The sequence below is a fragment of the Typopeltis vanoorti genome, chromosome 26, assembly GCF_054136105.1.
Source record: "Typopeltis vanoorti isolate ZY-2024b chromosome 26, IOZ_Tvanoo_1.0, whole genome shotgun sequence".
Classification (NCBI taxonomy): Eukaryota; Metazoa; Arthropoda; class Arachnida; order Uropygi; family Thelyphonidae; genus Typopeltis; species Typopeltis vanoorti.
The window spans coordinates 8000362-8013709 of NC_143574.1; the positions used below are offsets into that span (position 1 = coordinate 8000362).

The 13348-nt window shown below is 33.0% G+C and overlaps 1 protein-coding gene across 8 annotated transcripts in view; it reads right to left on the reverse strand.

Moving 5' to 3' along the window:
- The window catches only part of LOC150092301 (homeotic protein female sterile-like), a 579681-nt gene that overhangs the window by 8433 nt on the left and 557900 nt on the right, over positions 1-13348 (reverse strand). For 7 of the 8 annotated variants that reach the window (XM_090415148.1, XM_090415149.1, XM_090415147.1 and 4 more), the window contains one exon: positions 5552-5694. The exons of the other annotated variant lie outside the window; for it this stretch is intronic. In XM_090415148.1, the coding sequence (XP_090271274.1) occupies positions 5552-5694 (143 nt within the window). The remainder of the gene's footprint in view (positions 1-5551; positions 5695-13348) is intronic. 8 annotated transcript variants of the gene reach the window in all.

A 13348-nucleotide genomic window follows, 5' to 3' on the forward strand; every position in this document is an offset into this window, starting at 1 on the left:
TAAAGAAATTAATAATTAATGGGATTATAAATTATATTCTGGAGGAACTATTTATACCAAATTATCTTTTATGCAGATCTTCTTGGATAGGGGATGATTTATTGTATTTCACTTTAATGATTAAAGATATATGAATATTAATGACATAATTTGGATAAAATTGTTGCTGCAGTTGCAGATCTAAAACAATAATCCCAATTTTTAAAGGAGTATTTTATAATTTTGGAGACCCAACCTTTTTATCTTCCAAACATTTCTTTATTATCAGTTAAGTAATAAGAATATTAATCATTATCTTACTTCAGGAATAATTTGAAATGAAAGCACACTTGTTTCAAATGAAACAAGCGTGCTTGCTTGTCTGTGTTTGCACTGTTGTCTCAAAGTGATCTTTATTGCATTGCTATTTTATATAAAAGGAGAAAAAGTTTCATTTGTGTATCTTTACACTTAGTTTGATTTTTCTTTGCTTGACTTCTAGTACTTGAAATAAAGTGATAAATATTTAAGTTTTCTGCATTGTAAATGATATTTCCCAAAGCAGCAAACCTTGTTAGAGGTTGAGTAGTGTAAAAAAATAAATTGTGATGTTCTATTCGTTTTTATGATGTAGCTTATTTTGAAACATCCAGTCAAATAATTACAGAGTAATTATTTGACTGGATGTGTAAATTTCTATATAGTTGAATAATTCCCCTCTATCCCTTGGATATCAAGAACTTAACTTCATGCTAGCATGTAAACTAGTTGTAATTGGTTTCTCTGTTGTAGTATTGCCTTTGACTAAAAAAAAATAAAAAAAAAAAAAGGAATACACTTTCATCAGCTGGTTAGATGGGACAAAATTGTCACCTGTGACTCCTAATTGAATACACCCAATCTTAGAATGCTATTCTCATGTTTGGAGTAATGTGCTGGAAACCTTAATTCCTGATATTATCCACTTGATAGACTTCTCTATCAAATAAGTGAACAGTTGCTGGTCAACAATCATTCATGGTCCACCAAATTCACTTCTGCGAATCGCCTTAATCATGTAGTCTCCACATGAACCAGCTATTGAAAACTGAAAGTGTAAGCTTTTTTTTTTTTTTTTTTAATTCCCTGCCCCCTCATTCAGAGTACAGTTTTATAGATTCTACAAACCTCTTGTGTATGGTATTAATGTACATCTTTCGTAATATATATATATATATATATTAATTAATATATTCAGTTACATTTTGAGAAAATGCATGAACATGTGACAGTTGTTTGCTCTGTTGTAAAATTTTTTTTCGCTGAAATAGCCCCTTATTTATTGAGATGCCGATGTACGTGGCAATGAGTATAATGGATCTTTGTGCCAACCATATTTAGTATATGAAAGAAAATATATAGCTGTTTCTGCATGTAATAAGCAAACTAGAAACATAAAATTCAATTGCAAAGCATACACTGTTCGAAAGCATCACTTCATAAATAGTAAGGGATCATCTTTGATTTGATCTCGGGGCAATTTGGTATAAAATAGCTAAATTATTCCAAGAGTCACATTAGAGATGGTTGACAAAGAAAATAGATGGATATCGGCTGAAAGGGTGAGGATTGATATTCTGTGAGTAGTAACCATGCATGCAGAAGATGTTAAAAGCTGCATATCATTGTGAAAATGAGGTGAATTTATTTATCCTTGTAATTGTATTCTATCTAAAACATAGCATCAGATTTATTTTTATTTTTTTTTTTAAGCACCCTTATGGATATGATCCCAGCTATAAGAACAATGAGATTCTATGTTCATTTTGTATAGGATTAGTTTTCAGACAGCTGCAGCAAAAGAAAGAAGCATTGGATGCAAAAAATTTTCCAAAAATAAATCTTGTCTTTAGAGGTGAGAGAGATTGTGCAAGCATTGAAAGAACACAAAAATATTTTTTTTTTTTTTTTAAAGAAAAACCAAAGCAAAAAAAGAACCTAGTTTCTTGGATGCCTGGGGTAATACATGGAATATTTTATGCTATGAAAAACTGTGGGTGAAAATTTTCCCAAGGACAGAAAATTAGTAGTCTTGTAGTGAAATGGTGCAGACATCTACATTTAAGATTATAGAGGTAGATAGCTTAGAAGTATGCGAAATTTGTCAGATAAGAAGAGTGCTTCTTGTTATCCTCAGCAGAATTGTGGTTTGGATTTCCAGTCAGTCAGAGGACTAAACATTTGGTCCGAAGTTGGAGGCTAGAGTATCATTTATTATCACACATAGATCTGTGATGGAGGGGATGAAAATTTGTTCAAATTCAGAGAAGAGACCATAAGAAGGCAAGGCAATGTATTTTAAAAATTGCTTTATGCCAAAGTGCAATTGAAATACAAAGCAGCCACTTTTTATTAGTTGGAAGTTTCTGTGTATGACAACCTAGCAGTCAGAATTGAGAAACATTAGTAGAGGGTAGTTTTATAAGCATTTGTTTTCCATTCTTAAAAATAAGTTGAATATAAGCTAATTTCCAAAAGGGCAGAGAAACACAAGTAAAATCTGAAAATACATTGCAAAACACGAGTTGGTTGTTTTTTGCAATCTCTCTCTCTCTCTCTCAAGGTAATCAGACCTAGAAGAATTTTGGTTATCCATATTAGTTAACAAGTCTGGCTATTGTTTAATTGACACATGGGTCGTTGTATAAGTTAATTTGTGTTTACTTTTTTTTTAACAGAATAGATAAGCAGTATTAAGCATTACTACTTTTCAAATTAGAAATACATGCAGATCTGTTTAAACTAGAACAATATAATAATGATTCACAGCTTTCATCATAGTAGTTCCCATAAGGCACCTGCTCTTGTAAAGGATGTCGGTCTTCTACCAGAGTACTATATGCTTGGAGATGACAGCAAAGAATGAGTGTGGATGAAGTCTATCAGATTGTGGAGATGTTTCACATAAAGGAGTGTATAATTATTATTCATTAACAAGTCTTTTGATTGCTGCTTCCATCAAAGTAAATAAGGAAATTAATGCATTGTATTTGGCAAGAGAATATTTACTCAGACTGAAATGGGAGAAAGGCTTTCCTTGCCTGTTGGTACTAATAAGAATATCCCATTGCACAATAGGCAAAAGCAATTTTATACAAAAATTGCAATCTATAGCTTAACCTACAGATTAGAAAACATACCTGCTATTTTCAACAGGATAGAATACCAGTGGAATAGGGAAGCCTAAAAATGCAACAAGAAGCAGAGCCTACAGAATGGGTGTAGAAATACATTCAGTGCTAGGAGATTGTTCAAGATTCATTTGATCTCGTTCTAGCAAAAAGAAATTTAAGGGATTGTATGTGTTTAGAATAACAGGATTCAGACGACCAGGCCAGGTGTTTGAGTTCAGAAAATTTAAAGCATTTTGCAGCTATTAGCTTTACTGAACATGGAAAAGGAAATTGACAAGGGTGGTGAAGACTAGTTATTCATTTTTGAGCACAACACATAAGCATTGCTTCAGTGGTGTATTTTCCCACCTTACATCCTTACAAGATTTGTTTGACAATGGCTAGGCAGGTGGTTCTTAATAAGTTGTAATTTCAATTCCTAGAAGATTGTGTCTACAGGTGACCAATCATCTTGATTTTTGGAGATAGTCACTGAAACAAGACTAGTGTCCTGGCCTATTTTTGTGTGTTTTTTTTACCTCCAGATTATATTCACTATTATTACCAGTTTAGCAAATATTTGGGTGCTTCTATTGCCTAAGATATTCATGGTCTAATGGTACATTTAAGGCTTCAACTCAAGTTTTTTTTGCTCTACCATTATAATAGTAAGCATAATAAAATTTACAAACTTTGAAAAATGATATTAAAAAAACGATGTGGAATAGAGCAGAATGGTACTCATTCCCATTATAGTTTTTTCCCCCCCTTCAAATTATTCAACAAAGAAAATATGTATTTAGCTATTTAAATATAATATAAAGGAATAGCTTGAGACATGTATTTGGCATGGAATATGTTGACCTTGAAAGGGGCTGAAAAATCTCAAATTTATATATATATTTTTGCAGAGCCATCGATAGATTAGATCTTGCCCTGAGGCAAACAATTAAATATCGCCCCTGATGGATTATAAGACAAAAATATAAGAAAATCTCCAATTGCTATTTTGTTTTTATTATTTTTAAATTATTATATAATAATTTAAACATTAATGCAAAATGATTACAATAATATTAATTAAATGTTTGCTCTACGGGGATATTGCACAATAAAACTGTTTATAAGCTCTTCTAAATTTAAATTATAAGGTATGTCTGCCTCTATCAACATAGTTGCTAGACCAACCAATTTTTCTTGGGTCATTGCTGTTTGCAAATAATTTTTAATCAGTTTAAGCTTGGAAAAACTTCTTTCCACACTTGCTACTCCTGTAAGCATAGAGACGGCACCCCTATTAAACCGCTCCGTGAGGCAGGCTGCCTCTATTCTACACCCCATCGACAGTACTGTATATTTGAATTAATGCCTTTTTTTTTTTTTTTTTTTTTTAACAAATTTTATTATGTTGTCATGCTTGTATATATTACTTTGGAAACTTTCATATAAATTCTGTTTATGCTAAAATTAGTGTTTTGGCTTGAAACTATAATTCAGTTTATGAGAAGATCTGTGAAGATTAAACATTGTTTCAAAGTATATCTTAAAAATTTTAAGACTTTGTCATTCATAATAACAGTTATACTCTTCTAGTTGTTTTCCACTTTTGTTCATATTTCTTTTGTTTTTTTTTTAACTGAGATTTGGGTATAAGCTAGCCCACTAAAAGAGAAGAAATAAAATGTAACTATCAGGATATAAATATTTTAGTTTGATGTTTTTGTTCTTGATTTGCATAGCAGATTAAGGAATAAACTACACAGATTTGTGTTTTACAGGTGTTTTGTAATACAATATTATGGCCCCTCTGAACTGAAAAAGGATCATTATTATTTTACTAGTATAGGGAGGGAGTATTTTCATATGTTAGAACAGTGGTTTTTCACACTATGGGATGTGACTGGATTAAGGAAGATAGGTAACAATTTGAGCAACAGTGCAGTATTGTGTAAATTTATAAGTTAAGAATGCGATAATATGAAAAACCTTTGTACTCAGTGAGCCCTATTCATCATACTAAATGTTTATAAATCATAATAATTTACATTGCAGTTACAGTATTAATAATAAAATGTGTGATGTACTTAGTCCTAAAATATAATTCATTAAACTGTGATGCACAAAATACTTATTGTGGTACTTTTGTGAAATTTATTTCATGAAATGGGAGACACTTTGCATAAAGTTTGCCACTATTACATTATGAATGAAAAATTAAACCAATGTTATTTAATTGACATGAATTGCAGAACAATACATTTTTTGCATATGCTTTAAAAATAAAAAATATATTATACTGACCTGATAGGTTAAATTGCATTTCTGCTTTGCATGGAGCTTCTGATTACTATTGCAACTGTTTTGTGTGTAATAGATTTATTTCAAATGTAACTTTTTTTTTCTAATAATGAGATACTTACTATAAAAGAAACTGAGAAATCAACAGTAGTTTCTAGTGAACCATAAAACATAGCCATGACAACTGGGTGAATTAGATATGCCACATATGTTAGATGACTTAAAGGAATTAAAGCCCTCCAGGATAGAAGAATATTAAGAAAACCTAAGGAGTAGAAAGCAGTTGTAAATGTTATCAAGCTACACGTGTGGAAATTCATATGCATTAGCTCATTCTTTTCTTTTTATATGATGGTTTGGTATGGATTAATATACTAACTAATGCTTCTAATTTTAATATGCAGTACGTTTTTTGTTAACTTCCAAGTCTAAACTTCAGAGCTCTTTCTCCACTTACCATATTATGCTGTATGATGAAATTTTAATGCCAGTATTAAACCACATAACTTTATAGTGATAAGTGTATTCATATGCTCAACTGGTTTCATGAAAACTGTTTCACATCAGGAGATATAGTAAATAAAATAAGCTGAAAGCAGCTAATGACCACAATGTAAATTTTTGAAAAATGGGACTAACAGTGGAATGCACGGTTGTTCTATGAAGACACTTGATAGCATTTGCATACCACTAGCTTCCACATGTGCTTAGATGATTTATGAGAGATGACCATACTTGATATAATTATCTTGTATGTTCTGGATGTTTTATCGTTTTTGCTGACTGCAAATCCTTGAGAAACTAATCTATATGGATCATGTAGTTTGCTGTCATTCTTGGTTTGTGCTTTCTTTCCTTCTAAACGTTTGATGAACACGGAGAAGGAAAGAACATGGGTTGGCAGCAAACTACAGTAATCCACCTAGATTACCGTTTCTTCTCAAGCAATCAGAGAAATGATAAAATATCTACAACAGTGCAAAATGAAACAAGGGATGATATATCAAATATGGTCTCCTGTAAAACATTTAACACATGCAGAAGCCAGTGGTGTGCATTCCAATGTTTAGTCTTATTTTTCCTCCAAATATTTGATGTTGTTGCTATCTGCTTAATATTTTTATTTTATTATCTCCTGATGGTGTGAATAAACATTTATCAATCACTACAAAATTGTGGTTTTAATACCGACATTACAATTTCCTCATGTCTTGTGCACCACGGAAGCCTTCGTAATGAAATTATGCTATAGTTAATATATTACTCCATGCTAGTCTTTTACCCATTACAATTACTATTTGTGGTGCAGATATCATGCTTCGTATATGTATATACACAATTCTTACACGTGTAATTCTCATAATTTGATTTTGAATGAGAATAAAGTGCTAATATTTTCATTTCAAATGCTTTTCCTTTAAATATCTACTATTGCATATAGCTTACATTTAAGATTTTATTCATATTCTAATATATTGAGATTTGACTGATGAAAGTCCTCACATAATCCCGTAAAAAAATCTGCTAGACCAAAATTACCATGTTCATGAAGGTGTCTAGTTACATGCTCTTCCTGCCTAACCTCAATAGAACAGCAGACTGACTATAATAATATAATACTAAAGACTGCATAAGCATGAAATGTTCTAAATACCTGACTTCTTTGACCAAGGCCGTAAAATAAAGTTCATAAGATGAACTCTCCCTTATTAGCTAGTCAGCTGCATTGGTGCTACTGCTTATAAAATCGTCAAATTTTTAGTTTCATCTATTAATAGAATATATCCTTACATAAATACGTCTGATTTTATTTGAGATATTAAAAATCTCACACCAAGAATATTACTAATGAATTTTGATGTCCTTCACAGGATACGCTTTAAACCTTAAATTTCCTCCTGATATTACAAAACTTAATGACTGTTGTGAAGTCAGGCTATTTTGTTTATGAAGGAAAGCAGTGAGCAGCCCTATTTCACCAAAACTGGCCAATTTTTATGATTTAGTTGGGGCACCAGGTCATTACCAAGTCTTGCATTGTGTTTGGTACCAGTTTACAGATGACATTTTTGGTCGCTTCTCGAATGATCTTCGGAATTTTATAATAACAACATTCATTTGACATAGAAGATTGCACCAATGACAGAAAACCTTTATATATTTTCTTGATAGGCATATACATGGTCATCCTGACAGTCTATTTCTGTCTATGAAAAGGCCATGTTTTCTAGCAGACTCATCCACCTACTGAGAAGACTGGTGTTATCAAAACCTTGTCAGTTGAGACCATATTTGCTCTAATGGAGGAATCACTTATAGGTGAATCTACTGTGAAGAAAATACTTAATAATTATCAGTCTTACATAATATGATGGAAGTATTAGTGAGATTATAATGCAATTGTTACATTAAAGAGCTTTTTTTCGGGGGGGGGGGGTTGCTCGTATTTTAAAGAAATTTCAGTTTTCTGTCTCCTTTACTAGAGTTAAAATAGCTTCTACGCTGAAGATATCCTTGGTTACTCAGATGCTTACAGCATTCCATTCTTGTGTGCCTTAAGTATTATGGTCTAGCTGGCTGTTTTGCTCATGTTGCATAAAACATCTATTTGCCTTCACGTGAACTGTGCCAGGAGATCATGGCATTAACACATATGACCCTTTTACATCGTAGTTCTTATGAATGTACATAATGTTTTAAGGAATCGGGACTTTCTTCACTGGCTAATTCTGTTTCTTGCTTTTTGGGAAATAGTTATCCAAAGTACAATATATAATATAGTATATTTAATCAATATCACTAATTAATGATTAAAGATTTTTTTCTTTCTAATCGATTACACTTTCATCTCGAGACTTCTCAAGTGCGGGTTGATATTTTTAAAAAAATGAACTCGACCTTTATGGATCTAATAAGAAAAAATAGTTATAAGGGAAACCAACATCGTATAAAAAGTAATAGTATTAAAAAGGACAAGAGAGTCGAAGCATTGGTGGTACAAGCAGTGTCCTCCAAAAAGCCCTATATATGCGCTTTTTTGGCAATAACTGTAAACTGCTTTTAACAAAGAATTTTGTGATGCGTTGATAAAACTGTCCAAGGGTGCCACATACCCTCGAGCCGGCACTGCATATAGGTAAACTAATAGCATGATATATTTGAGTAAAATCTGTTATATTACTCAAATATATCATGCTTGGGTAAAGGATTAAAACAAGAATGATTTCTTGTCAGATATAATATACTTACAAATAACTTTCACCTTGACTAAATAAGCATCCATATCAAAAGTAAAAGAGTTATGAAAGTGGTATTTCATTTCTTTCTCAAAAGCACGTGATAAATTATCAACTTTTTGGAAAGCAATTTGCTCCTCTGAATCTCCTTCATGGTTTGGTCTTAGATTTTTTTTTTTTTAAAGTTGGAACACATTTGTCAGCATTGCATGCCTGGAAAAACTTCAAAGCCCTGAGACTAAAAGCTAGTCTTCAACAGAGACAATATTTCACCTCAACAGCTTGGTTTTCCTTCTTTCATTAAAGAAAAAAAAAATCTGTGAACACAAGTGATTGCCAATATCACACTGGGGGGTGGAGGATAGCCACCTTGAACAATGTATAGTTTACTTTATTGTAACATATCGTTTCAGTTAATACTGAATGAAAGTGAGATGGACAGCCATTTGACATTTGATATGCCAGAGCTTGAGTGATTGATTCTAGTTTTGAATTAGAATCAGCAAGCAGTTAGACAGCCACTGATATTGAAATTATGTGAAAACTCGATAACCAAAACTGGTAGGGAATATCCATTTTTTGCTGTTTCCCTTCTTGGAATTTCAAAAGTTTTAAAATTGTCAGACTTCTATTATAACATTTTCATTCAAAAATTGTTTACAGTATTCTGCAATAGTTCAGTTCATTGCATTTGTTACCATTACTTTGTTGGTTATATTTATACATATGTAATAAGCCAGACTATTTGGGCTTACTAATTTTGATTGTATTTACCAATTCCTGGATAAAAATTGGATTTAAGTTCTACGTGCTTACCTCTTATACGTGAAATGCTGCTATGTGCGATACATAGTTTATAAGGCCTTTGAATTTTGCATTAGGTATGGCATTCCTCTTGCATGTCATCAAGATATCTTCCTGCAAATGTTCTAGATGGAAGATTGAAATTATGGATGTTAATCAACATGATCTCTGGGATACTAAACTGGCAACTAATGGATAAGTAGCATTCATAGTATAGGCTATGGGAAGCAGCGATTTCTAGGAAAACATCCTTACACTAATGCTAACTACACCTGCTTGTTATATCAGGTCTGATGATATTGGGGTATTTTCATCTAACCCACCTGCCATCCATAAGTGCACGACTAGAAATGAAATTCATCTGAAAAGGCAATTTTTTTTTCAGGCCTTTAATGGTCCAGTGACCTGAGATGCAAACTAGGCATAAGCAAAAAAGTGCGTTGGATTGTGTGGGGAAACTACTGTGTTTCTGGTTAAATTCCATGCCAGCATTTTCGTTTGTTTTTTGGCTGACAAACGGAACAACCTGCTGAGGTTTGGACACCCACCATTAGTCTGGAATGCATGGAATGGGCAGTAAGTTGGTGGTAATATTTTGACTGGACTATAAATCTCACTTTTTGCAAAAGTTGAAAACATGCAGCTCTGATAATCATTTATTTTGTAGCAAACCTATTGCAGCAATTCGAAATAGGAAATGCCTGGAAGAACATTTCCCTACAGTATGACTGAAAACTTACAGGCTGGCCTCGATTAATTCGTCCCGCGAGCGTATCGGACAAAATGGAAATGCGTAATTGGTTTTAATCAGCAGGAAAAATAATTATCTGTGACCTTAAGGAATGCCCATAAAGAATATTTAAAAATGCCTTTTAACTGTATACCATGTAATCGATTAAAGAAAATACACTAATCATAGAATGAAATGTTTATTGGTAAACTACACAACGAAGAAATTTTACCAAAATATTTGAGCGCTCATTTGAACAGTGGGCTTTCCTTTTCATCATACAATTTTAGATAGCCGACAACTTTCGCTGGGTCCTGGCCACACACACATCTGCTTTGATGGAATACACCAAAGTGGGCAAACATAGTCCGAATGCATATAGCACTTTGTAAACAAGTGCTATATGCATTTACAGATATGATACCAAAATTACTTAGAATGTTATGGGAAGTTTTTCTGAATACCTGAAGCTTCATCTCAGAGTTGTGTAGTATGTTCACATATTAACACAGCTCATTCCCATTGCAGGAAATATGCAAGATCAAAAATATAAATTATTGATTCACAAAAGTAAATTTAAATTTGAAATGACCATGAAACACCCCTGGATGGATAGAATGAAAGGTTGGCAACGTTAGACTGGCGAGATGCTTTAATGTTGTGTGTGTGAAGTATGAAAATATTGCAAAACATTATGCACAAGTGTGCACAGAGCCTTGTGGTCAAAGTTAGATGAAAGACGAGTTATATTCTACTCGACTAAAAACTTTCGATGACTCTTCCCGAGTTAGTCGATCTATAGGGCAGGCAAGTATGGTGTTTTCATCCTACAAAAACTCTGGTTCTAAAGAAAATCCTTAGGAGAATAAAACGCATTCTTCTAAGGAGCTGTTTTAGTCCTGTCTAACCTTGCGAGACGGATGGGTAGCCACGCTCCACCCCATTTGAACATTTGCGCTAACCACTCGATGCCCGAGTGATTAGCGCATCTACTCTCCAGCCAAAAGGCAGTGGGTTTGAATCCCTCCGTGGGCATATGGATGTTTGTGAATGTCGGTGAAAATACTAGTGGTGGTTGGTGTAGTTGTAGTTAGTGGACAGAGCTATAGAGTAGGTACCCTCCCCATCTCTTCCCTAATGCAGCAATGTATTGCGTTAGGGAACCTACCATCAATTTACAGAATTAACCCATTTGCACGTGGCAGAGATATAACAACGGAAACGGTCGAATATAGGTTTAGAAAAAAAATTCATCTAATCGGCGATTAGAATCGAACTTAAACACTTTCTTTAAGTGATCTACCATCAGGATGCAAACGCATCGCTTTTTTTCCCCATTATAAGTAAAGTAGAATATTTTCATACAATATAAGGTCTGGCATTTGTCTGCTGTATACTCAACACTCATGACAAGCATTGTTGGGGAATGGGAATTATCAGTGTATTAATATAAAATGCCTTTAGGAAGATAGATGTTATGCATCCTTATCTTACTTCTGTTGGAGCAAAGAAAGCCAATTTAGGATTAAAATACTCAGCAAACATGAACTGTTTTTCGAATTCTGAGTTTCTATTTAAATGAGATGAAATTAATATATTAACATTCGTTTAAAATAACAGGAGGAGAGAGTAGGGACTTCCGAAATCAGAAAAAAAAATTCATTTGTAAAATGCGGTTGCTAGCTGCTATGTTTGTCTACAGAAATTATGGGGTCGGATTACCTTTAAAGAAACTGCCTTAGAGGTATCTCTTCAAGGACAAAACATGTGAAGGGTTTAGTAGTTGTTCCAAGGTGAATTAAGGTGCAAAAGAACAGAATTTCTAAGATACTAAAAACTACTGTAAATTGTTAATAATTTCCACGATTATTTTTATAGGACATTCCATTCTTGGCTCAAGTTCTTCAAACCTTCATTATTTGGTGTTTGAAAATTAGAAATCTCAAGCAAGAACTGGACAAAGGAAAAATTGATATCAGAGCTCTCTGAAGTCAGATGGGAAGGAATAGGTGTTTTATAGTGACGAAGCAAGAGTAATTTACTCAGGTGGAGATAAAAAGGATTTGCACTTGTTTTTAATAAAAGAACAGCAAAGAGCATTATTAGCCTAAAATGTCTGAATGACAGGATTATTGTGGTAAAATTGAAGGCTGAACCGGTGGACATAACAATAATGCAGGTATATATACCAACAAGTGACCATTCAGATGGGGAAATGTACGAACAACTACAAGAACTAATTAAGGAAGAAAAAAGCAATGACTGATTATAATGGGAGACTTTAATGGAGTTGTGGAAGAAGAGGATGGAAGTGTAGTAGGAAGATACTTAGTAGGTAACAGAAATGAGAGAGGGGAAAGGTTAGTGGAATTCTGTAAAGTAAAGCTAATAATTACGAATACTTAGTTTAAAAATATTCAAAAGAAGACTGTACATATGGAAAAAACCAGGAGATAAGGTATCAAATTTATTACATTATAGTAAAGCAAAGATACAAGAATAGGCATAGAAAATAAGAATGGGAAAATCATAACTGAAGTAGATAAAATCCTAATGCGATGAAAGGAATACATTGAAGATCTACGTGACAAGGAAAATAGACCAAATGAGTTGCCATTAGAAGATATAAGAAGGTAAATGAAGATGATCTATGTACAGAGATTTTGAAGACAGAAATAGAAATGGCCATTAAAGAACTAAAATGTGGGAAGGCAGAAGGAATAGATGGAATACCTGCAGAATTCTTGAAACAACCTCAGAAGAAAGGAACTGAAGAAATAACCAAAATAATAAATTTCATTTATAACAGGAGAATTACCGAAAGATTTTATGACCTTAATATATTTATACCTATGCCAAAGAGAAGTAATGCAGTGAACTGCAAGGATTTTAGAACAATAAGCCTCATTTCCCATACATCAAAAATACTTATAATTGCATCTAAGGTGGAAGAATTTCTTGAAGAATAGGGGAACAAGAGATGCGATTGGACTGTTAAGAATAATAAGTGAAAAAAGTCTGGAGGTGAATAAAGAAGTTAATATCTGTTATATAGATTTTGAAAACCCTTTTTGACCTTGTAAAATGGGGTAAGATGGTGGAAGTAATGGAAAAGATTGGTATAGATTAGAAAAACAGAAGGCTAATTA